The sequence below is a fragment of the Watersipora subatra genome, chromosome 3, assembly GCF_963576615.1.
Source record: "Watersipora subatra chromosome 3, tzWatSuba1.1, whole genome shotgun sequence".
In the NCBI taxonomy this organism is placed as follows: Eukaryota; Metazoa; Bryozoa; class Gymnolaemata; order Cheilostomatida; family Watersiporidae; genus Watersipora; species Watersipora subatra.
Window position 1 is genome coordinate 55,439,074 of NC_088710.1, and position 27,986 is coordinate 55,467,059.

The 27,986-nt window shown below is 35.4% G+C and overlaps 1 protein-coding gene across 1 annotated transcript; it reads right to left on the bottom strand.

Annotated features, from left to right (window-relative positions):
- Positions 1 to 10: 10 nt before the first annotated feature.
- LOC137391627 (kinesin-like protein KIF28) lies at positions 11 to 27,986 on the bottom strand. Its single transcript, XM_068078145.1, has 28 exons — positions 27,937 to 27,986; positions 27,475 to 27,513; positions 27,209 to 27,285; positions 26,979 to 26,995; positions 26,044 to 26,066; positions 25,667 to 25,791; positions 24,207 to 24,352; positions 22,444 to 22,630; positions 21,763 to 21,915; positions 20,213 to 20,310; positions 19,628 to 19,794; positions 18,423 to 18,504; positions 17,305 to 17,380; positions 14,408 to 14,508; positions 13,972 to 14,171; positions 13,613 to 13,755; positions 12,795 to 12,941; positions 11,784 to 11,931; positions 10,595 to 10,612; positions 8,846 to 8,933; positions 8,636 to 8,729; positions 7,414 to 7,637; positions 6,259 to 6,398; positions 5,450 to 5,579; positions 4,967 to 5,134; positions 4,280 to 4,426; positions 2,504 to 2,560; positions 11 to 510 (listed from the first exon to the last, which is right to left on the bottom strand). Exons 1-28 carry the CDS (start codon positions 27,945 to 27,947, stop codon positions 421 to 423), a joined length of 3,096 nt encoding a protein of 1,031 aa, XP_067934246.1. The 5' UTR covers positions 27,948 to 27,986; the 3' UTR covers positions 11 to 420.

The window sequence follows — 27,986 nt, forward strand, 5'->3', positions numbered from 1 at the left end:
AATCTTGCTGTAAAACCACAGTTTATTTTTTAGAACAAAATAGTAAAAAATTCCATAAAATATGAAAGATAACAAACCTGAAAAAAGGTAATTTGGACGGACAATGCACAAAAGAATACAACATGTGAAAATATATTGTGATTGTTATAAATAAAGCAAAGAGAATCTGTCACCACATCCGAAATACAATCTGTTGCCCGGCATCACTAGAAATCATATTCAAACCAACAGCTTGAAATGTATAAAATTGAATCATTAAATATAACCGAACAGTGTTGAGCAAAGTGTATACGCAAAATGTTGTTGCATAATAAAGTTCACCACTAATAATATCACAAGAAGACAACTCCCTTCAGCTCAGCCAACGTGAAATGACCTTAAGGAATTGGTGTAAACATTTAGACCGTGTTCCCACAGTAACTACATTAGTGTGCAGGCCTTGCTTTGGGTTTCATTTCCTTGTTTGTCCTCTATTGTTGGATTCTGTATTTGTTTATTTGCCTGAAGAACCTGTAAATGTGTAAGTGAATAATCAGATATAGGACTGGTGAATGAGGCAATTATCTCCCCTGGATCACACAAATGACATGCCAAAGATTGTCATGCATAGCAGTGCAGCCGTTAGTAAGCCAGTGAAACATTCCTTAAAAGTTGACTAGCAACCAAATTCATATTACATTTATTTGGTATCAAAAGGTTCACCATGTCTTACTCTGCTGTGTTGTAGGCTCAAAATATGTGGAAATATGATTAAAAGCTCTAAAAAGCTCAAAAACAAACAGTTAAAAAAAGTGGACATATGTTGGAATCCTTTAGTTTGATGACGTATTCAACTCGACGTGGTTATTGTTTTGACACATGATGTTATTACGTGAGATGAAGGCCAATAAAAGGCTCAATATAAAACGTCTCATAGTACTAGTTTATGACAAACACTTCAGGTTCTACCGGAAAACCCTCATCAAATATAGACGCTCACTACTTTACAGTCTCGTTTCAGCTTGGTTTAATCATCTAGTCGGAATCTGATCATATGACCCATATTTTTGCCAAATGGCGCGAACAATTTCTGCAGCATTTATCGACTATCACAGGTGACCAACAGGCTCCTCATGTTCATCAGAAGATGATATGCACTCCTTTGAGCTAAGGTTATAAAATTAAACTGAATTTTAGGCTAGGTTTTGAGATATCAGTACTCAAAGTGACAGCATTACAACAATAATGAAATAGACGCATAAGGACAATAGACATGGTTTTATTGAATGTGTGAAGTATATTTAGGAAAATATTTCTACGAATGAGGTTGCATGAAAGCGTAAACAGAAACACGTCATTTTCAACTACGTCATATTTGAGCCGTTATGAGAGGGATTCCAACCTACGGCGTTTTTTTAACTGTTCGTTTTTTAGCTTTTAAGAGCTTGAAATCACGTTTCCACATGTTTTGAGCCTACAACACAGCAGAGTAAAATATGGTGAGCTTTTTTATACCAAGTAACTGAAATGTAAATTTTGTTGCAAGTCGTCAACCTTTAAGGAAAAACGACTCCTAAAATAATGATTTTTAAGCAGTTTTGATTGGACCAACTTTGATATATCTATAGCATTCAGCTAACCAATGGTGATTGAGACAAAAAAGGAAGGTGTGCATAATAGAGGATGGAATAAAATGAAAGAAAGCAAGCAATTGGCTGCACTTGTGCTTCAGTCTATCAAATGAGGAGCAGCTATTGATCTCTGATTTTTACAAGATATGTCTTTAAACTTCTTGAATTTTTCTTTTTTTTTAAATTGGGAGGAAAATATTTTGGCCTGCAATGGTGCTGTAATTTTTATTTGATGCTCGTTTTTGATGTTATTAGAAAATATTCTAAGCACATGGTTTTGTTCATTTCAAATTTTTTATTTTGTTAAGATTTTTGTTACCTGGTTACAATCTGTGACTGACAAAAACTTCAAGAATTCTTATAAGTAAACAGGACAACAAAGTGAGTTCCAAAGGAAAACACAGTAATAGATGTTATAATCATGTCAAATGAAATAGATACAATACTAAAAATTGAAAACAGTCAATTAATTTTTTTAATTAGCAAAAATTCCAAAACATCAAGTGAATCTTTATTAATCAGCACTTTTTTGAAGATTGTCAAACATCAAAAAATCGCTAAAAACAACTTTTAGGAGAGAAATGAGATAACATGCAACGATAAAAGCGTGACCAAGTTTCAGGTTAAAATTTAAAGCAGGATGAGGAGACAAGCGCCTAAATCGATGGTAGAACTGCATTTGACAATATCAGTGCATCTGTGTCTTGCTAGCTATAACATATAGCAGAAATAATCAGCTCGTACTCATTGTGTGCCTGACCCACCACCCTTGCTTATCAGCTACAATATTGATTGCGCTGGGGAGATTAGGAGATTATGGATGAGCTGCAGGGGTAAGAGCGGTTAAAACAATAATGTATAGTAAAACAGAAAGGGAGTGATGTGCGGCTTACTTCTGTCCCGTCAGAGTTTTGGCGTTGCTCTTTAAGAGCTTTTTGCCCTGCTAAAATCTGGAAAGACATGCATGCATATGTAGCCAACTGTATAGGTAGTGTATAAAACTTGACAAGCAAATGGAGACAATCCTCTGCAGTCGGGGACAATTGGTACATGCGCACGAGTAGTCACACCATATAGATAAATAAAGGATGATGATCAGGTTACTAGAGTTGAGATGGTTCCTAGAAGGGATCAAGTGAGACTCGGCTAAAGGAAAGGCTTTAGGATAAGCAAGCTTGCAGGCTCTTTGAGATACAGATAGGAGGATATGAGTAAGCAAATTAACCAGGCTAAAATTTCAACAAGTTATACTTTCCAAAGAAGCCGGCATTGGTAGTAAGATATAAACACAAGTGAATGAACTTTTTGTGAGAGGAAGTGAATTATAGGTACATTGACAAAACCTAAGTCAACTCTGGAACAAAATAGAACTCAATCTGGCTTCACTCAAATATACACCATATAGGGCTGGCGATATTTACTAGAAAGAGGAATGGAAGAAAATAACAACCATGATATGGGCAAATAGCACAAGATCGCCGCTAGCTCTTTCATCAAGTGACGTTCTTTTCTTGAGAAATGATTAGATATGCAGCACACAGATAGGCAATAAAAGCGATAGCAAGTCAAATGGTTAGCTTTGCTACAGAATTGCATGAGAATGTACTTTTAAGCGCATACGCGTCACCTTAATCTATACCGACGTGAAACTTAAAACTGCAAAGACCGCCCAAAATTGTGTGATGTTATAATTGTGTTGAAATGACCCGATGGCTCTGGCAATAATTTTACAACAAATATTACAGCACACCAATCAAACTAGCTGGTTGATAAAATCACAAGCTAGTAGTGTATAACTCCATTTTTGGAGAGCTGAAAGCAAAGCTCTGCAAGAACAACTCAAAGACAGCCTACAGAACTCACTGCAGCAAGTACCAGAATCAACCATAGTGAGTAAACTGCCTTTTATAGTTAGAGCAACAACAGCTGTTGCAAGCATAGCATCAGCTGTAGAAAGAACAACACTGGTGTATAGTAAATGCTGCACCAGATGTAATGAGTGCCGGACGAGATGTAGTGAGTACAACACCAGCTGTAGTACTTGCTGCACTGGCTGTAGTGAGTGCAGCGTTGACTGGAGCATGTGCTATACTCACTGTAGAGAGGGCAGCACTGGCTGTAGAAAGTGCAACACTTACTGATGTGAGATAATGATATGGGTGAAATAAAGTGCAGAACAAACAATGATGGTTCAAATAGAGATGAAAATTAAAAATCTTTACGAGACAAACTAGATTTCTCAATTTCAAGTAAAATCAACAGCACAAGAGTGTGATAGAGAAGATGATAAGATAACAAAGTGACTTGCAAAAAATGTTTGCAGAGAGTAAGGTTTACTGGTCGCCATAAACACAGAAATGTGATATAATGTGCTGAAGCGTGCAAACCTACTAAATGCGGCATGTGTTACTGAGATACTAGGACTACAAGCTTGAAAGGAAAGATGAAGTATATGAATAGCATTAGTTCCAATTAATGGTTTAACACAGATAGCCGAATGTCCTCACGCCATGTAGAAAAACCTTCTTAAAATAAGTAATAAGAACTACAAGCCTTAAAATTGGACATGGAGGCGGCACAGCGGGAGGCAAAGGGTCATCACACCACATGCATAACATTATCGGTATCGGATAGTCATACGGCAGCAGACATGACCTGTCAGTCTTTACCTGTGTTAGAACAACTGACGTCCGTCTGGAAAGGGAAGCAGTGTTATTGCTGGTAGCGCCGGCAGAAACAAGATTATTGACTGCAGTATGAAAAGGTTTGAACTGCTTTTCTATGCCCGATTTAGAATTCCATTCTTCACACAATTGCTGTAGCAAATAAAAAGTGTGGTAAGCCAAACAAATACTCAGTGCAAACTTGCGTAGTGCGAGTCACACGATATTCCAGTCATCACCAGATGTGACTTTTCTTACGTCCGGTGCTTCACTGTATCGTGTGACTGCACTATCGAACAGCTGAATCTAGTACCTTGGTAAGAAGTTGTGCTCTCGTTTTCAGTTTAATACCAGAGCTATTAGCTACTGCGTGTACAGATCGATAAAACGGTTCAAATTGCTGTTCGCTCGGAGGCTTTTTAGCCCATTCATCACAAATTTGCTGCAAAACAGTAACATAATTAAAAGACAGTTTGGGTCACAGTTAAAAATTATTTAGTGCTAGGTAATGGTCAGATACAACAGTAACTGCAACAACTGTTAAACATGCTCCTAAAGTACTACAAATCATACATTCATGGATATCCACATCTTAACTACTACTACTAGGTTGACATTGCCCAAAGCAGAATATCATGCAGTTAATATATGAGATACTATTAAGTATACCGATTTATAGTAAGTCGAACAGACCTGAAGTCGCTTTTCTTTTTGTAGCAGTCGTTCATATTTCCTTTCAAGCAAGACAAACTCTGATTTAAGACGACTATCACTATCGTTGCCCGCCGTATTGAGACTAAACGACGTATCACGCCGGGTGATCTGTGAAGTCTTCTGAAGCTGCTCGAGCTGTCTCAACTCCTATGAAATAAAATATTATATTACTGGTTGTATTATATTACTGGCTGTATTATATTACTAGTTGTATTATATTACTAGTTGTATTATATTACTGGTTGTATTATATTACTGGTTGTATTGCACTACCGGTTGTCCTAAACCATATGATCTCACTATTCATCTTATACAACTACACATAGTCATTTAATAATACCAGTTATAATCCACTACTGACATAAAAAGAGAGTAAGAAAATATATAAAATTTGACGTTTTCAGGTTGATTGCAGAAAAATAAACCTCTTTTGCTAAACCACAGCAGAACTGAATTACATACCTTCGTTGACATTTTGGCTAACTTTACGTCATTGGCCGATTCTTGTTGCAGACCATAAAGTTCAAAGGTCACATGACCAGTCAAGAAAAAGTCAATCCATTCCTGTGTTACTGTAGGAATCTTGACCACTCTATAATAAATGCAATGAACATATTCAGAGGCTTTGCAACAGAATTCACAGCATGTGGTTCGCTTGTCAATTTTGTTGCAAGTCAAACTTTAAGTAATACAATTTGAACCGAAGTCCGTATAAAATAAAAATCTCTATAAAACAGAAAGCCTTCTAGTATAATCTTTTCTCGAGGCCATAAAATTTATAACTGATTGAATGTAAACATTTTTGTGCCATTATCATAAGTGACAGATACATTGTGTGGTTAAAAGACCTTCTGCTAATGTCACAACTATGATGTTGGAGGTTACGAACGATAACATCAGCAACAGATTTTAAAGATTCTTGTACATATCTGTAGTTTGCCTGCAACAACAAAATACCGCATATTATAACTTCTATGAACCGGAAAATATGAAAAACTAAAATAGATTACTTTTATAGATTTTAAAGACAACCAGTTCTTTGCCATGATGATTTAAAGATGATTTAATGTAGCACTGGTATACGTTCAACTACATCGAACAGAATTCAGTAAAGTCCCAGATGTCCTCTAGCAATGGTAAGATATCATCATTCGACATTTACAAAGTATCTAACACTCCAACTCATGTATGTTTAGTAAAAATGTTTCCTAGACAAGCTTTAGTCAAACTTTCTATAGTTGATGTATAAACCATGTATCTCATCTACTCACTTGCTGTGTTTGAACTCAGGGTTTACTGTTCCTTTCACCATCTTTGTCTCCGTATCTTCCTTGTCTTTAAGCATTTTGTACTTGACTTTGAGACCTTTAGAAAACCTGGCTTTGTCTACTCGAGCGCTGATGACATCAATCTAATAGAAATCGCAATACCATTGATATAGCAGTCGTTAAGAATTTTAGAATCTAACCTTTCTATGTGAGAAAAACTGGCAGAAGGAAAATTTAATGTGTCTATACTTATAATTAGCCTTGGAGTTTCAAATGAGCTTTATTAGAATTTGATTCAGTGTTTTCTATTGGGCCTGGCAAAAAAAGCGTGCTGTTTGTCATCATTTTATTTATATATTGATCTAGCGCCTGATGATTGCACAAACCAGAAACAAATTGTAGCGTGACACAACTGTAGTAGAATCATTTCACTTATTGCATAACCGGCTCTATATGTAATATATTGAAGAGCTTATAAATAGTATACTGAGCATTCTATATATATATATACAATAAAGTATAGGCTAAAAGTCAGCATAAAGTGCTCGATACTAAAGTAGAGCTTACTATAAATTTGGTAAGAAATTTATTAAAATTTGACTAAACAAAAAATTACTAAAAGTTTCATATTACACAAAAGGTGTGTAACACTCATCAGATAAAATGCGTAGACTAAGCATTTTATCTGATGAGTGTTACACACCTTTTGTGTAATATGAAACTTTTAGTAATTTTTGCTTAGTCAAATTTTAATAAATTTCTCACCAAATTTATATATATATACAGTATATTCAGCACTCTCTATATGTAGTATATTGAGCACTTTATATGTAGTATATTGAGCACTTTATATTTAGTATATTGAGCACTCTCTATGTAGTATATTGAGCACTCTCTATATGCAGTATATTGAGCACTCTATATGTAGTATATTTAGCACTCTTTTTGGTTCAACTTCGCAAAAGCACATATAGGGTTATACATGATTTTTGTCTGTCCATATACAATATTAGTCTTATTAAGGCCTGTTCCATTTTTGCAAAGACATATATATCAGAAAGTTGTTAATTTATGAATAACTAGGCAATGGGATTGTAAAAGCACCCAATACAAATTCAGTATTAAAGAAATCAAAATTGAAAAAATCCAAAAACTCACCTTGAAATTAAATGGTTTTCCTCTAAGTTCTTCAGCGGCCTCTTCTGGTTCAACAGCTTCACTAGCAATGAGGTCTAGGTCTTGAATATTCTTGCCATTTGCAGTGCATGGTGTGATGTAGAGATCAATTACACCTTCATCTTGTCCCTTATAATCTTTGACAGGCGCTGGGTAATCAAAGTCCATAGGAAAGCAGAGAAACCTCAAGTACATGTTGGTTGTTCCTAAAAAACAGGTTTAGGTTAGATAGTTCAGTTTAATTAGAATAAAATACACAGAATCATGAATAATTAAGATAAGATTATAATAGGCAGGTTGCAGAATAGTAGTAGAGTATAGCTAGTAGTAGAGTATAACTAGTAGTAGAGTATAGCTAGTAGTAGAGTATAGCTAGTAGTAGAGTATAACTAGTAGTAGAGTATAGCTAGTAGTAGAGTATAGCTAGTAGTAGAGTATCGCTAGTAGTAGAGTATAGCCAGTAGTAGAGTATAGCTAGTAGTAGAGTATAGCTAGTAGTAGAGTATAACTAGTAGTAGAGTATAGCTAGTAGTAGAGTATAGCTAGTAGTAGAGTATCGCTAGTAGTAGAGTATCGCTAGTAGTAGTGTATATGTAGTAGTAGAGTATAACTAGTAGTAGAGTATAGCTAGTAGTGGAGTATAGCCAGTAGTGGAGTATAGCCAGTAGTAGAGTATAGCCAGTAGTAGAGTATAGCTAGTAGTAGAGTATAGCTAGTAGTAGAGTATAGCTAGTAGTAGGGTATATCTAGTAGTAGGGTATAGCTAGTAGTAGAGTATAGCTAGTAGTGGAGTATAGCCAGTAGTGGAGTATAGCCAGTAGTAGAGTATAGCCAGTAGTAGAGTATAGCCAGTAGTAGAGTATAGCTAGTAGTAGAGTATAGCTAGTAGTAGGGTATATCTAGTAGTAGGGTATAGCTAGTAGTAGAGTATAGCTAGTAGTAGAGTATAGCTACTAGTGGAGTATAGCTAATAGTATATAGCTAGTAGTAGGGTATAGCCAGTAGTAGAGTATAGCTAGTAGTAGAGTATAGCTGGTAGTAGAGTATAGCTAGTAGTAAAGTATAGCTAGTAGTAAAGTATAGCTAGTAGTAAAGCCTGGCTAGTAGTAGAGTATAGCTAGTAGTTGCAGTATAGCTACATGTTACAGAACCTAATTCAACTTTAGGAGATCAACTGGTTCTATGCATGTAGTAAATGGTCTACCTATAAGAACATCTTCTGTTGGCTCCCAGAAAGGGTCATCATTTTCTTTAGTCTTTGACATATCTTCTCCGTCCAGCCAGCTTTGGTACATCTCCTGTTGAACAGACCAAGAAAGACACATGTCAGCATTATCAACAAGAAGCCAACCAGAAATTGCATTAAAGTGAAGGAACTATCATATGCCTAAAGCTGATCATAAATATTGTTTACCTGCATAATGTAGCGCCTATTCATAAACTTTCCTCTCTCCCACAGCCAAGTGTTGCTGTTGAGCAGGTTCTTCATCTTCACCATAACACTGACAGCACAAAATCACATAGATATTTAATGCTCCAGTCACTACCCAGTGCAAATGGTAATGAAGACAAATAGCGACTGTCCATGATCAAGGTTTGATCAACCTTCTACTTAGTGAAACTTGGTATAGGCACTTATATCAGAACAAATGGAAAATAATACAATCACTTGATACATCTGATGAGACGTTATTGCATTATATTAACATTCTTTTTAGATTACAACAGCTCTTCAATAGACTTCTATTCAAGTTTATGTTGAACAAGGTAAGTGACCAACTACCACTTCAATAAAATTATTGTACAATCCAGCAATCAGAAGAGAGCACTTCGTAACACAATAGGGATGAGAAGGCAACTCTGTATTTTCAACAAATGTATTAAAGAGCTTTAGCAAACTACATAAATACTTCAAGAAGTCATCTCAGTATAGAGATGTCTAAGTACACGGCTCTTTTAGTCATTAGATACCATATTTTATGTGATATAAAGGAGTATGTTGGTGTCATGGAACTACAACATGTGCATGTAAAGTCATTTTTGTGTGAAGCCATTAAGAATTCTTTTTCTATTAGTTTATCATAAATGAATAAAATCTATGCAGTAAATTGTTACTTGTGATTTTCTACAGTACACTGACTATAAGGAAGCCTTTCCGGTATAGGTTTTAAAGTTTAAATCACTGTGACAAAACGGAAGAGAAATATTAGCTGACAATTGGCTGACTGCAGCAATGAATGTAAATCACGCAGTAGATACGCACTCGTGCATCATATTACCATATGTCTACTCAAGCAGTAAGGGTCAATATATAGGTAGTTCTGTTGAGAGAGTAAGAATGAAAGAAACAAAAGGCAACAGCATACACAAGACTATTCACTATAACTAACTTTACTTCCTTCTTGAGTCTGCGAAATAAAAGTTTCATGTTGAGTGGGCAGATAACTCTCCAAGGCTGATAAAATGAGCTAAAATCTAGTCTGTTAGAATGTAGCAGGTAAATTGATTCAAAGCAAAACATGCACAGCTGCTAATTATTTAGTGATGATCAGCAAAATCGGTGACACAGAACCAGGGGTTACAATAAGCCAAAAATACGGGGTAAAAGGTATATTCTATTCTAAATCATACATAGCTGGGAGTATAAAGACAAACAGATTCATTCTATCTTGAGCCATATATAGCTGGGTATATATAAATTGAGCGTAACAGATGATATATGTATAGCGGACCAGGTCTGTTCTAATTTTAAAAAGAAATGTCAGGAAGATATGCGTTATGAGTGCTGCACATTACATACAAATGTATTTATTAACCAACATGTTGTATTTTAGATTGATTCTTAGTTTACTCGATGGAAAAAAGAGCAGTTTGTCTAATGCTCAAATTTTATACAATCAGCTAGCTACAGATAATCAATCACTCCTCAATTTATTGCTACACGCATTGAAGAACCGCATATGATCACAAAGGTCGCTAGGGCTCTACAATTGAATATAGACGTGTGTAGGTCTCTTTAAAACTCCAGATGTTCACCATTGTTAAAATCACAGAGTTAATAATATTCGTCACCGCAGCGAGCACCTTTTATAGCATAGCATTGTGGCTAGAGCGTAGATGTTATGTTAGTTGACAATGCACATAACATAAATGACTATATTACCGTGTGTTGTCATCTCCTCTAAAATTTAGAAAATAAATCAATGTATATACGTATTCATGACATAAATCACAGCATGCCTCATTATACCTGCAACAATGAGGAACTATTTGTTTATATTATGAAAGTGTGCATGTGAATAATTTTTGAATGGTCCAAAAATGTTTACAGAAATGATGAACAGTTTGGCATGTCTGTTGTGTAAAATAATGACAGATCTGTTCAGTTCATGATGAGGTACTATGATAAGGAATGTGAAGTACATGGTTATACAGATTAACAGGCTTAAAGGTTGACTTGCAACAAAATTCCCATTACCGTTATTTGATATGAAAAGATTCACCATGTCTTACTCTGTTGTGTTGTAGGTGCAAAATATGTGGAAAGGTGATTACAAGCTCTTAAAAGCTCAAAAACGAACAGAAAATCGCAGCCACACGAGACCGCCGTAGTTTGGATTCCTTTCCAAAACGGCTCAAATGTGATGTAGTTGTGAGAGATGGTTTCTGTTTACACTTTCTTGCAACCTTATTTGTCGAACTATTTTCACAAATATACTTCACGCATTCAATAAAACTATGTCTATTGTTCTTACGCGTCTGTTTTATCGTCATTGCAATACTGTCACTTTTAGCACTGATATCTTATAACTTACTGTAAAAAATTGTTAAACTTTTTAACCTTAGCTCGAAGGAGTACATATCATTTTCTGATAATCATGACGAGCCTGTTGGTTACCTGTGATAATCGAAAAGTGCTGCAAAAATTATTTGCGAAGTATTGTGTCAAGTGATCAGATTACGACTTGACGATTGAATATTGTCGAAACAAAACTGTAAAGTAGCGAGCATCTATATTTGATACGGGGTCTTTGGTAAAACCCGAAGTGCTTGTCATAAACTAGTACTACGATAAGTTTTATATTGAGCTTTTTATTGGCCTTTCAATTCACGTGAGAACATACGTGACAAGACGATAACCAAATTGCGTGGTTATGTCATCGAAATAAAGAGATTCCAATCTACGGCGGCTTTTCGTTTTTGAGCTTTTAAGAGCTTTTAATCACATTTCCACATATTTGGGACTTACAACACAACAGAGTAAGACATGGTGAATCTTTTGATACCAAATAACTGTAATGTGAAATTTGTTGCAAGTCAACCTTTAAGGGAAACACAAACTATCCTATTACCTTGACCCGCTGTTGGCAGCACCCCTAGCAGCAGCACTCAGCAGGACAACTTCAAAAGATCTATACTTGTTGAGCTCTTCAGATATGGCGTTCACTTCTGACACCATGGGCAAGATTTCTAGAACTTGTTCCTGTACGATCTGCTGCTCTAAGGACATATAACAACAAGTTCGACTACTCTAAATACTAGCTTGAAATCCTTAACAGGAGTTTTGCAGTGAGCTCTATAACAGTTTTAGACTGATGTAAAACACAGGCTATTGCATAAAAAATTGCCTACAAACTATAAGCTGCTGGAAATCCTAGTGATATTCATCTGATGATTATAATTAGTAACTCTACACTTGAGCGCCGATGGTAAAAATGATTCGCTGTAACATGTGTAAAATGATGAAATAAGGAAACAAGTTGCACAAAGTAAAAGTTATTAACAATGTTAACGATGCTAATGTTGTTAATATCAACATCAGCATTAACATTAATGTTATTAACATTATTAACCTTGTTAACGCATATTCATCAATTCATTTCGACCTTTTGTGAAAAATATGCTCTTTTTTCTAGACGAATATCTTCGGTAACATCAAGCAAAAACTTTTCTTAATTAAGCTCATATAAATATTAAAAAGTTTGGTAACATTGTTAGCATTGCTTTTTAATATTTCCATGAGCTTAATTAAGAAAAGTTTTTGCTTGATGTTACCGAAGATATTCGTCTATAAAAAAGAGTATACTTTTCACAAACGGGCAAAATGAATTGATGAATATGCGTTAACAAGGTTAATAATGTTAATAACGCTAACATTAATGTTGATAATGACAGCATTAGCAACAATGTTAACAAAAGTTAGGTAACAATGTTAAAACGGTTAATGATGTTAACGTTTTTAACGTACATTCAATAATTCATTTAAATCTTTTTATAAAGTATGCTTTTTTCATAAATAAATATCTTGTAAACTCAAGTAAAAACTTTACCTAATTGAACTCATGAAAATATTAAAAAGTTACCTTTGGTGAGACCAGCTGTAGAGCCTGTAGCAAAACCTTTAGCTTGTGCAATTTCTTTTTGAGCAAATTCATATGTTATATTCTTGGGTAGGTCATCTGCGGAGTCATCATTTTTGGGATTGATAAACACATACAGGTGGTTGGAGCCTGTCAAATAGAAACACAAGTTCTATGTATGTACATACATGTATGTCCTATTATAGTGACTATATGAATTCGAGTGACTCGGAAGTACCATATGAACAAAATAAAAACACAAATGAACTAAATCATTCTAAAGACTGTTTGAAACAACAAGCTATGTGAATTATTTGGCAGCTTTAGCAGAAGGTTTTTATCTGCTTAGTTCTAAGTGATCTATCAGGAGCTATATTAAACTTTAACACAACGTTGGCAGATTTCAAAATAACATAGTAGCACTCTGAAAAGATTAAAAACAGTATCACTGAGATTAAAGCTAACAGAGTAGTATTGCTTCAAGAATACGCTTCCATAACTAAGAACTAGCCAGATTTAGCAGGTGAGGGTGCAGCTCAATACACCATCATGAATTAGAATGTGAGCCTAAGCCCACTGCTATACACGCGCATGTAGTCACCTGTGCTGTGCAGTAACCTGCTCTGCTGTGGTTACAGCAGCTCTTCAGATTTCTATAGCACAAAGAAATTTCATGATGCTAAAATAAACAACTAAATATGCCAAACAGCAAGTTGTGTAGCTACTGTTACTACTGATGAGGATGAGCTGTGCTATGGACGATTATAGAAAGACATGGCGTGGCTCGATATTTTAGTATTGTAAAAAGTAGAGTCACTTACCAAACATAACCCTGTCTTTGTTGACTAGAGTCTGTGTGCCGGTCACTGGCTGTCCATTGATTTTAATCTTTGCTCCTTGCTCAGCCGGTTTTAGTTCCACAGTAACCCCACTGCATGTGAGAGTTGCGTGCTCGCTCAAAATGCTGCAATATGTCAGCTCAAGGGTGTAGACTTAGTTCGGAAGTTAATTTAATCGCACTGCTACTCCTACACTTCTCTTTGAATATATCTCAACACATTAAACCCAAGTCAGGAAGCCTTATTCCGTAAAACAACATTAAATACATATCCAGGAACCTGCTATGGTATACTTCATCATCACTACAGCGAATCATTGACCAAATAATGCTACTGCATACCTAAGACCACTCAGGCAGATGTCAGGCTTAGATTTTCCATCTCTGTCTTGACGCCCCACAGTAGACACTCCAGGATTTATGTAGTGAAATATGACATTTGATAGCATAGGATCCTCATTGAGGTTGACAAAGTGAGGGTCCTTAGTTTTTCGATCGGCATACTGATCTACACCAGTATCTTCATTCTGTGCTTGTTTCAGCTTAATTAAAAAACAGAAAATAACAGATTATAACAGTAAATAAAAATACTTCTGGCGATATTAAATAACTAAAAAAAGAAAAGAGCGTTCTTTTGAGTTCATTTGTAACAGCAGTCTACTTTCCCAGAGTAGTTACAAGGTAGAAGTATAACTATGGAAAAGTATATGCCACTAGTTAGGTTCATCAGACATCAGATAAACTAGCAATTCTTAGCTTGTATTTTATTAACGCTTACTCTTTCCTCCCAGGTCGCTGAATTAGACCCAATCACAGCCATATTGGCTTCCAGCTGAGCACGAATCTCTTCCTCCATGTCTTTCTTCATTTTTTCTATGTCTATGTAAAACATTTTATTAATTCCATAACGAATTAGATGATTTTACAGTTGAAAAGATTTCTAGATAGACAAGAGATAAGGAACTCATCACCTTTTTATGGTTTCCAACTCACTCAACTCAGAATGTATACTACCTAGAGGTTGCTATACATTATTGTAATGTAACAAAAGACAAACATATAACTAACATACAAATGCTAAAAAATACATAAGAAGTAGGATGTTGAATAACTGGGACACTTTTAACCAACGAATAAGTCATACCGAGCTAAACTATCAGAAGAAACCAACCAGAGAGCGGAGCATCTCAATAATTTGTCGACAAAATCAAAGCAAAGCAAAACAAATATGAGGAACTTGGAGAGAGATGGTGATACTATCTATCTAAAAGTTTACCTTCCGCTGTAGCACCAGCTTATGTGGAAATAAAATAATTTATGATTAAAGCACCATACAACATTAAATGATATGATAACTAAATATACACGTGACAACAGTCTCTTTGAAATAAATCATAACAATCAAACATGAACACCAGGAGTGAACAGTGTGACAATGCGCATTGTATGCTATTTACACACAATGCTATACAGTGTGTAAATAGCATTTTTGCTATTTTTGGTAAAAGTTGTTAAAAACGCCAGACAACCAACTCAAGGCCAATTTGACTCAGGTATGATACACTCTATCAATGCATCTGCATACCGTTTCATTGTTAGCACTTTACATACTAGTAAGTCGTATACTAAGATAGAAACACAAAACTAAGTCCGAGCAGTGAGAGCGGAAGTCTGCATTTGTTTGCTTCAACTGAATGTTTGTAATGAAGCAATTTCGCATTCAGTATCAAAACACAAAATAGCAAGGAAACAATCTATGCTTACATTGGCCTACTATACATTACCTTCTTTTGCCATTCCAGCTATATTACATGAATAAAATATAAACGAATTACAAATCCTACTGAGGTGACACACTTAAACATGCACGTACGTGTAAATAACCAAATGAACATAGACACAATTTTACATCACACGCTAAATATATATACTTCTAGGGTATCAATTGGTGACTGCAGACAAGCTTTGACAGACTTGACTCAAATTCAATAAGCAATCACATTTGTTGGTTCTCATCTTGAAGACCAGACTAAATGACTAAAAGCATACAGACTACATACATGACCAAGCAAAAATGATAAGTACAAAGTGTTTCGCATAGTGTATTAACAAAAGTGTAGGATTATTTGACTGTAATAGAGAGAAGAACAACATTCAAGTTGAAGCGAGTTTACCAAAGTTTTCATTTAATACTTGTTGTGAGCTAATATAGAAAAGTACACAAGTGTACATGATCTAAGTATCTGAGTTTTACGGAAATCCAAACATCGTTACGTTTTTTAACAGCATGTAGCAGTCTAAAATAAGGTCAGCGACCTTTCAATTTAGGCGATATATATTTATGCATACACTTTTAAAACTGACAGTGCCAGTTTTTGGATACAGCTAACGATTGAACTTTGATCGTGTTATCCAAGAACGCAAGTTTTATCTGCTGAAATAAATTAAATATTGCTGTTCTTTCTCTTATGTTACAGTCAAACAGTCCACGCACTCTTTCACATAGTACCAGTGCAAGCGCATTCACATCAAGTTAAAAACCTGGGGTAGACTTAACGGCAAGGCGGTCTAGGCTATCGGGTTAGGATGTTTAGTTACCCTGAATGGAGAGTTTGTATATTGATGGCTTAGATGAGTCTAGAGAGAAGAAACAATGAAATGATTCAAGACTATTCAAGAGTTAGTCAGAGATAAATTAGTCTACACCTCAGAAAAAAGTTTTTCTAAATTTATCCCAAAACTATATTAAAAGAAATTGAAATATCAGTCATCAATAATGTTTCTGTTAATATATATGAGTCTACTTCAACAAAACATCTCACGGCAATAAAAGAAACAACTTAGAAGAAAGTTTTTGAGGCTCTATATAAAGAGTAGTCAGTTAGTCAAGAATGACTCTTAAGTAGGCGAGACTTTACCTAACCTAAGTGACTCAAACTGTGATGACTCTACAAATAGAGTAAACAATGATCCAAGAATAAATTTTGAGACAATTAGACTTCACCTAATCTAAGTCGATAGACTCAAACCAGCAACTCCTCTATTGTAAGTCATTGTCCCCACATCTCAGCCATAGCCTAGTGGTTAAAAAACTCAGCTAACAGTCAACGTAGTAAAGATAAAGTCTTCAAAAAGGTCATTAAAGGTGTCAAAAAAGGCTATTGGAGGTATCAAAAAGTGCCTGTTCTTAGACTCTCCTTTATCTACAATGTACACAGACAACAGGAACACAAAGCCTGTACTAGCAAGTCGGTGTTACTTACTTGGTGTTTATAAGAAATCGTCTTGACTTAAATTAACTTGGTAAATGGTATAGCATTGAACTGCACCGTAATACAAACCAGATGATGATTTATATCACAGCCTAAGATGAATAGGGCAGCATATAGGGATAGTCTACTTGGGGTTAGCAGTTTTTATGAGAGATGCTGGTTCATGAATGATTTTGTGTTGGCGCATGAAATACCCCTTTCTGCTACATATCTGCATAAATGTGGTATGTACAGAAGTTATATAAAAGGTGTCTTTAGTTGTAGTGTTGGCTATATCATCAAATAATTTGGATAGCTTCACTACCTGCCACAGTCCATATGATAGTTAGAGATGGCTACAATAAATTGAAACTGAATGATAGAAGCTCAAGCTAGTATAAATTGAAGTTAAAGAGAGTATTACCTTCAGCAGACATTCCAGTTGACCCAGGCATCACTCCACCACCACTCATAGACTTCTTCAGCCTTTCATTCTCTTCCTGCAACCAGCAAGAATATGTAGTTGTATTGTGTGTAGCAAAAATACCAATATTAGTTGGACACCAGAAGCAAGCACCGCTAGTTCAATACATGTAAATACAGTATAAAGATGACCAGCTGACTGTGTATATGCAAAGTGGTGAGTATATATAAACATCGTTGTAGAGCAATATTTGTAGGATTAAAAGACACGAGCAAAACGGTGTAAAAACTACTGTACAGTATCTAAAAATCTAATGAAAAGACTCACATCACATCAAAATATAATGTACAGTATCTAAAAATCTAATAAAAGGCTCACACCACATCAATATATAATGTACAGTATCTAATAATCTAATAAAAGGCTCACATCGCATCAAAATATAATGTACAGCATCTAATAATCTAATAAAAGGCTCACACCACATCAATATATAATGTACAGTATCTAATAATCTAATAAAAGGCTCACATCACATCAAAATATAATGTACAGTATCTAATAATCTAATAAAAGGCTCACATCACATCAAAATATAATGTACAGTATCTAATAAAAAGACTCACATCATGAGTAAATGTAAAACCACTTTTAGTTTACAATAATGGTAAACCTCTAATGCTGGTCTAAACACTTGAAAACATTTTAAAAGTTTGCTTAATACCCCTGTAATGTAATTCATTACTTAAAGCAAAGTTACATTGTATAACTCATATATATGTCCATAAGTATATAGGCATATACTTATATACTCATATATGCGTATATGAGTTTATAGGCATATACTTATATACATGTGAGTATGCAACGTATATACTTAACTTGTCTGTATAACTTAAATACACCAAACATTTGTCTTCTCATTGTAAATATATAGAGAACACATGTGTAGTGCTCATAGACCAGTGATGAGGTGACTTTGGTGAATTTAATACAAACATTGATGTCAATAATCAGAATGACAATGTCAATGACGAGAATCAGTGTTATATTGCTCGGAATGTAAGACAAGGCCGAACCCTTATACTGAGCCACCACCGGAGGAGGTAGTAACTAACCTTGAGCTCTCGAATAAGTTTGTCAATAGGATTTTCATTGACGACAGCGTTGTTCTTAATCTTCTTCGCTCTGTCAGCGTACCTGCAGCGATGTAGTTAACTTTTATATGATATCCTCATTACAACAGTTTAACTTAACTTTCTCAAGTTATAGCGGTAGCTAATTTGGTAGATAACTTTTCTCTCTCTTATTGACATTGCAAGCATGGCATCGCCTATATACAATAACAATTTAAACAATCATGTTGCAAACTGCTGTCTTTGATAGTATGAAAATACTCGTACATGTTTTGTATCTACTTTCAAATAAGTCAACAACTTTTGCTTAAAAAACCTAAGCATTTCTCTTGGAAGAAACTAAGGATTATGAATATGTTTTAAATAGTGAACCAATTACAGAAGAATAAAAATCTGCCAAAATCCATGATGAGTGGTCCCAACAGTTTATTATAACTAGATTTTATGATAGCAAAACCTCTTATATGTAAGTCTCTTATATGTAAGTCTCTTATATGTAAGCCTGATGGAATTATCTTGGTACCAAATAAAAACAGACATGAAAAATACAACTTTAATTTTTAACTTATTGTTTCATTCTAGTACTTTTCAAACACATACAACAAACAAATAAACAAAAAAAGATACATGTATAAATAAGCAATCCTTATCTCTGATTGGCACAATTATTCTGGGGCTTCCAGAGGCGACTGATTAGCTCAGTTGGTTAGAGGGTCAGTCTGACAAGCGAAGTGTGATGGGTTGAAGCCTCATATTGGCCAACATTTAGGTTGCCTCATTATGAAATTGTATTTAGTGCCATGTTCATTCACAATGACTTTTTCTGCCGTAACGCCCCTTACTGGCGGTGACCCCTAAACTTTTTTGGTGTAAAGCCTGGCGTATAAAAAAATGGATGCAAAATTTCAGACAGATTGTTCAATTAGAAGTTAGTTTTTATAGATGCAATACCCATGGACAAACGACGCCATATATAGTTATTATAGTCACATTATAGCCATACTATAATGTTTCTCTTATAGGCTATTACTGACTTAGATGCGGTATAACGGAGTCAAGTGATGCTGAGAAGATGTCAACTTATTAGTACATATACTCGTAACAAAACTTAAGATACATCTATGTGTTTACACTACATAACCATCAAATACTGTACATTGCATTATAGAATGGTGAGTAGTACAAACCTGAGGGTGCTCAACGTCTCATCATAATTTATGTCTGCGGGTGAGAGAGCGGCTATCATTATGGTCTTGCTGTTTCCTCCAAGAGCGTTTTGTAGCAGCTTGGTAAGCACAGAGTCTCTGTACGGTACAAGCACCTTCTTCTTTCCCATCGACTGGTCGGCCAACGCCTGCAGAAAACGCATGAATGAACGCCAGATTGAAACAGAAGCAGAACATTGAAACAGATGCTGGGGTGAGGTAATCAAGATCAACTCTCACTAAGTTGGTTCTCTCTGTTTAAATCCAATCCTGTCTACCATGAGAATATATCATTTGCTATATTTTATTGCAAAACATCGTTTTCAGCTGCATGAATTCTTATTCTAATAGTGTTCATGTAGTGTTCATAAGGTCTCTAGTATTATAATCTTCAGGTGAGACAAATACATAGAACAATCTGGTTGGATGGCCTAAAAACACCACCCTGAGTAATAGGAATTCCTGTTGCGAGGAACTTGTCACCACTCACTCAAATATGCAGCATTGAGTAAACAAGCTGTCTGCTGTTATGCTAAATTAGATGGTATTATGAAAAGGGAAGCTTACTGAGATAACATTGCCGAGAGCGGAGAGAGACTTGTTGATGTTAGCACCTTCTTTCAACCTGTCACCAGTGGCACCCGTGCTGTCAGCTCGCTCAGACCCTGCAACACGCAATATTAATATTATAGTTGTTCAATTTATGATACACCTTAATATTTTATTCATTATTTGTTATTTCCAGCTACAGTAACAGTTGAAGATTGCTGACATCATGCGTTGGAAGCAAGGAAAGTTTCATAACATAAGACTATTCTCTTACTCTTAAGGACCATCTTCATCAATGAATTACACACCTACTCCTGGTCCACTATTATCTACTAGTGACACACCCACATATGTCCCTCACATGGTCCACTATTATCTCGTAGTGACACACCCAGATATGTCCCTCACATGGTCCACTATTATCTACTAGAGACACACCCACATATGTCCCTCACATGGTCCACTATTATCTCGTAGTAACACACCCAGATATGTCCCTCACATGGTCCACTATTATCTACTAGAGACACACCCACATATGTCCCTCACATGGTCCACTATTATCTACTAGAGACACACCCACATATGTCCCTCACATGGTCCACTATTATCTACTAGAGACACACCCACATATGTCCCTCACATGGTCCACTATTATCTACTAGTGACACACCCAGATATGTCCCTCACATGGTCCACTATTTTCTCGTAGTGACACACCCAGATATGTCCCTCACATGGTCCACTATTATCTACTAGAGACACACCCACATATGTCCCTCACATGGTCCACTATTATCTGCTAGAGACACACCCACACATTTTCCTCACGTGGTCCACTATTATCTACTAGTGACACACCCACATATGTCCCTCACACGGTCCACTATTATCTACTAGTGACACACCCACATATGTCCCTCACATGGTCCACTATTATCTACTAGTGACATACCCACAAATGTCCCTCTCATGGTGCACTATTCTCTACTAGTGACACACCCACGTATGTCCCTCACATGATCCACTATTATCTACTAGTGACACACCCACATATGTCCCTCACATGGTCCACTATTATCTACTAGAGACACACCCACATATGTCCCTCACATGGTCCACTATTATCTACTAGTGACATACCCACAAATGTCCCTCTCATGGTGCACTATTATCTACTAGAGACAGACTCACATATGTCCCTCTCGTGGTCCACTATTATCTACTAGTGACACACCCATATACGTCCCCTCTCATTGTCCACTATTATCTAACTGCTCCACACCCACGTATGTCTCTCTCATGGTCCACTATTATCTACTAGTGACACACCCACATATGTCCCTCTCAAGGTCCGCTATTATCTAACAGTGACACACCCACATAAGTGCCTCTCATAGTCTATTATCTACCTGCTACACACCCACATACGCCCCTTTCATGGTTTACTATTATCTTCTAGTGACATGCACCCGCATATTTTCCTCACATGGTCCACTATTATCTACTAGTGACACGCCCACATATGTCCCTCTTGTGGTCCACTATTATCTATTAGTGACACATACCTGCTAGATCTACCAGATTCATAACGGAGCTTTTCTTAGTCTCAGAGCCAGAGTCGTCTTTAGAGATCTGATCAAATATGATGGTGACAACGGTGTGGGCTCGTGACGATGTTGCATTCATGTTAGTCGATGCGACAGTTCTATTCGCAGTTCCTGAACAAAAGCTAAAGTTAAGTTGTGACTAATGGGAATAGTACTACATTTAAAGGGAGCAGATATGGAGATACAATCCTTGTGGCCTCCCATTAAGCATGGCACAACACATGAATTCTGAGATTCGTGGTTGAGCATTAAAAATTCTTTTTACAAAAAACTTAACCACAAACCCGTATCAAACCCTCACCAAAATTGTGCCAATGAATGGTGTAGATTGAAATGGAAATTATCCCTAATATTTCAATATTGCTACTTACTAGAGTAGTAGTAAGTAGTATCTTGTACACCAACTTTGATATCCTTTTGACTTCACCATATTTATTCAAACACTGTATGAAAACTGTTATAACATATATTTATGACAGTATGAGCTTGCTAACAACTTTATCAAAAACAACCAAAGACAAATAATGCTAAAAAACCTTTATACTTGATTAGATTTTATGTCCCAAAATTTAACAAATTTCCCTTCGTGATGATTAGACAGATTATAGAAATGTTGGAGTTACACAGCGACAAGCTTACCCTGCTCGATTCTCTTTTCTATCTCAGCATAGCTTCCGACGGGAACATATTTTAGGCTTTGCACATAGAACAAGCCTAGTTTGGGGTTTTGGCGAACTTGCAATCCTCCCTTTGGATTTTCTTTTTGGAGAAGATCGCGAACTTGTTCATTATATATTTCCAACATTGAGAACGTGACTTCATAACGCTGCAATAGTAACCAGTGAAGGCTATACAAACATATATTATAAACAACTTGTCATTTTGCAGATACTTAAAGCAAAATAAAATAACGCAACAGGAAATGAATAAGTTAAATTAAACATTTAACAACATGGTGTGCAGCTGTAAAACAGTGCAAATTGAAAAGATTCTATCAGTTTGCATGTGGTTTCAAATGAAACTGGAATCCAACAAAATAGAAAGTGCTTTTGAAAACATAATATTGGAGATACGATACCATTTTTGTTTTCTAAAATAATGTAACATTCTTGATAGAGTATTAATGTTAAATTCACTGTGCGAGTGACACAAAGCAGACATAAGACCATCAAGACATAGAAAAAACCCAGATTATAATTTGTAGCAGACTGAACCAAATTATTTCTACCGATAAAGTATTGCAAAACACATATATAGCATGTAGTCTAGTCCATAACATATTGTAGAACATATGATACAGTCTATAACATATTGCAGAACATATGATCCACTCTATAACATATTGTAGAATATACGATACAATCTATAACATATTGGAGAACATACGATACAGTCTATAACATATTGCAGAACATATGATACAGTTCATAACATATTGCAGAACATATGATCTGGTCTATAGCATATTGCAGAACATAAGATCCACTTTATATCATACTGCAAAACATATGATCTAGTCTATAATATATTGAAGAAGAAATACTTTAATCTATAAAACAGTGTAGAGAATATTCTCCAGCCTAAAATAAACTATAAAACATGTGTCCAGTATATTACATATTGTGGAAAATGCCCTCCAGTCTGTGTTGCATTCCAGACTTTATGATGGTAAATAGAACACATGTTCAAGTTTACAAAATATTGTAGTGCATATGCTCCAATCTATAACAAACCCCAATATATCTCCTAAGCCATAACCTGTAAAATATATCTCTCAAGACATAATCTGTAGCAAATATCTCTCAAGCCATAATCTGTAAAATACATCTCCTAAGACATAATCTGTAGAAAATATATCTTAAGCCATAATCTGTAGAATACATCTCCTAAGACATAATCTGTAGAATATATCTCCTAAGACATAATCTGTAGAATACATCTTGTAAGACAATCTGTAAAATACGTCTCCAAAGACATAATCTGTAGAATACATATCCTACGACAAAAGCAATAGCATAAGAATAGCATGCATTTGAGCAGCTAAATCGGTGTATTTCATAAAAAGGAATAAAGAAACCGCACGCACTACGATCTTCAAACAAACCATAAGATCACAGCAAGTTAACAAACTTTATTTGGCTTGGCTCAAAATATTTGGTTCAACGAACAGCAGCCTTCTCAAATGGTGGAGACATTGACCTCTATTATTAACCAACATGTAATTGTGTACCGCAATGCTATCTGCAAAATCAATTCATGTGAAACTCAATGTATTAAAGTAACTTCAATATTCTATTGATTTCATCGCTCACTGGTATAAACGCGAGTCAATTAGATCAAATGGTAACTTCCAGAAGAATGATCAATATTACATTAAACATTGAATGATTCGTGATGCGTACCATGTTGGCAGCGTTGTTCTGGTTCATGGTCTTGAAGAGATCATCACAGATGATTGGTACGATGCCCCTGTTCTTCCCATAGCCAACCATGGAGTATGACTTACCAGAACCAGTCTGTCCATAGGCGAAGAGGGAACAATTATATCCTAGAGAAGTATCACATTATGTATTCTTCGCTTATACCGAGAAAATGCATAAAAATCATATGCAGAATTGTGATGATTTATGTGTTATACTGAAACAGTCATCGTACATTCTAACACATAATAGCTGGAATTTTCATTTAATGGTTTAATTAACACATTGAATCTTGTGGCCTATAAACCTGATGTGGCATGACTGCCTCACCATTATGAGAGTGCATATACAAATATACTCGTATATATAACTTCAGAAAGCTTTCTGAAGTTATATATACATGTATGCCACGATAACTTCAAAAGGCTTTCTGAAGCTTTATCAGGTTATAACTTCAGAAAGCTTTCAGAAGTTATATATACATGTACGCCACGATAACTTCAGAAAGCTTTCTGAAGCTTTATCAGGTTATAACTTCAGAAAGCTTTCTGAAGTTATAATCTATATGTAATCTAATCTATAATGTATACAGCTAAACAAAATAGCTCAGTAGAAAGAAGCAATTTTAGCTATGTGTTGACAATTGGTCTATTTCAGTACAAGAAGCTTTAAAAAACCGACCCTTTGGGCTGTTTTATAAAACATCCCTTGGTGCTATGGAGTTAGTAGCTGCCTTATAGTAAGGTCTCTGCACCTCGATTAGCCAAGCTATTGTGCACATAGAGCCTCCATCAATGATTTTTATGGTGTAGTTCTTAGCAATTCTTTTACTTGATGTGAAAATAAAATACAATAAAAATGTTAATTATGCTGCCCTTTAGACGCCCTCGAATAACCTAACTATGTTAAAGACATGGAGGTCAACTTGTGACTGCTACTCTGTGTTGTTGAAGAAGATGCAGACCCTGCTATTCTAGAGTTTAGATTAATCATTCATCGACCTTTGAGATTGAGTTTTTTAACTTTATTCACAAAGAGCTGCGAACTATAGTGCGGCCACTCCAATGCTCATTCTTGGCTGATTAGAGCTTGACATAAGGTATCCTGGTTACACTCAAACATTTCCCTGCACACAAATGCTCGCTTCAATAATGCTATCGATGTAATCTTCTATATTAATCAATAAACATAACATTAGGTTGATAAAAGCGCACAACGGTTCCGAACCAACATATGATGAAAGTAAGGTGGATAGGGTCACTATTTTGCTGGGTGTTATTTTAACCAAGCCGGTCAATGATTCAGAGCTTAGCCCATTTCTATTCACATTTTGTGAATGAGTATTTTCATTGAATGGCAAGCTTAACCCTACCCTCTAGGAGCACATGTGACAAGTTGTCAAAATCATATCTATCTTGCAATGGTGTACTCTTATGACTCACCTTCGAAGGCATTGTTAAGGACTCCTTTCCCAAGGTTGTCAAATACAATCTGTTGACTAGCATACTTAGACCCAGGAATGGGGTTTAGCACTCCCTCAGAATCTTCAGTAAATCCATCATGTGACCTGATACGAGATACATTGTCTCAAGGTTAGACAAATGACTTTGAAATATTAGAAAAAACTTTTTTAATACCTTTCATTTTATTTAATTAATAATTTTGGAAATATTGATACAAAATTATCATTAAATTCATAAAATATGCAAAACTCTGCACTTGCAAAATTATAACCGTATTTTTGGTACAAAAATTTTATAACTGAGATTAAGCTTTAGCCTATGTTCCATCAATAGAGATAGAGTACATTTTCACTTACCAATAAGAATAGTCGAAAGCAAACTGTAATCCAGAATGTCATTCAATGTCAGCAACCAATGCCAGTACATAAAAAAATAACAAGACTGACTAGAAAAGCTTTTCTCATTAAATTTCACTCAAGCTGTACCATTTTATACTCAATAGAATGTCTTTATGTTTAGTCCTGGCACTTACTATCAAGAAACTAAGCTAACAAAATATATTTGTTACAAAACATCATTGAGGACAGTTACATGAACATTTCCCATGCTGCTGTACGTATAAAGTAGAGTGACTAGGAAGGAAGGTGCGGCGTAAACCTCTCATTGATTTAGGAGAATGAAGTGAGTGAAAAGCAATCAATGTTGTCAGCAACACAAACAAATAAACGATAGATGATTGTTAGTAATAATAAGGATAAGGAAGAACAGCCTTAGAAACACAAGTGTGTATGCAAACAGACATCCTTTTACAATACGAGTGGCTTGATGTCCTTCATGTTCCTGTTGTAGACCATTATGTGTCACTATATGGTCACTATGGACCACTATATGGTCACTATGGACTACTATATGACCACTATGTGCCACTATATGACCATTATGTGCCACTATATGACCACTATGTGCCACTATATAGTCACTATGGACCACTATATGACCACTATGTGCCACTATATGGTCACTTTGGACCACTATATGACCACTATGTGCCACTATATGGTCACTATGGACTACTATATGACCATTATGTGCCACTATATGGTCTTTATGCAACATTCCAGTAAGAAATTCAATTTGAGTTATAATCCAATCATTGTACACGCAGCATAAGTACTAGTAGAAAGTATCTTATTATAATAAAAGATTCTGGGTGATTATTGTTTCAAAAATACACATATAGGAACCACTTTGTTTCATCATAACTTGTGTTGCAAATTGCAAAAGAACTTACGGTTTTTGGTTCTTCCTCTACAAAATAAATGGCAGATTTGAATACAAACTATAGGATGCTGGGTCTTTTAAAGGAAATGATCAAGCATATTTTAAAAATTTCATATACATCTATGCAACAAGTGGGAGTATTTCTCATTGAAATCAATCATGCTTACTGCTAGCCTATAATACATTCAATTTTTTGCATAGAGACGTAACTAAAAGCACATGAGAGGTCATGAAACTTACTAGGCGTATCTGGGTTGGCAATAGTTGTGTTTTGTCCATTCATGTTTATGATGCATTTTGCATTTCTGTCTTTCTCCCTAGATAAGTAAGCCAAGATGGTTTACATACACATACTTCATAATTTTAGCATGTGAAAGAACTGCAGCATAAAGCAAATAGAGTAATTAGAGTATAGAGTAAAAACAAGTAATTACTTTTTACAAAAAATGATTAGAGTAAAAGTTGAGAAGAAAAAAGGCTTGAGACCAGACAATCACTGTCCTCACCTTTGGTTGAAAGGACGGCATCGCACTGCTACTTTCACGCTAAAACACAAAATCTTTTGTGAATAAAAATCTTTTCTAACTTACTGAACAATTTACCTAATAGTTATTCATGAATTAAATCATAAATAAAACTGCACATGTAAATAAAACCTAAATGTCCAGTTAATTACAACAATAGCCCTTAGAGTGTAAAATACTAACTAAATAAAACAGTAATAAATATTATAACCTTTTAAGTTGCCTCAAATTGGTCAAATTATGTTATGAAAGTAATAATAATGATAATAGTAATGATACCAAAATTGACTGAACTATAAATGGCTTTATGAAAATGATACTTAACTGATACTTTACTTCAAATGACATTTATAATTATTTGTAACCCTAAGCAGATAAAATTGGTTAAAAATTAACGCAATGCTTTTGCCATACCACAGCTGTTAAAATTCGACATATACTTACGCTTCTGCCATGATTATTACCCAGAGAAGATCCTTTAATGTAGTGGTAGG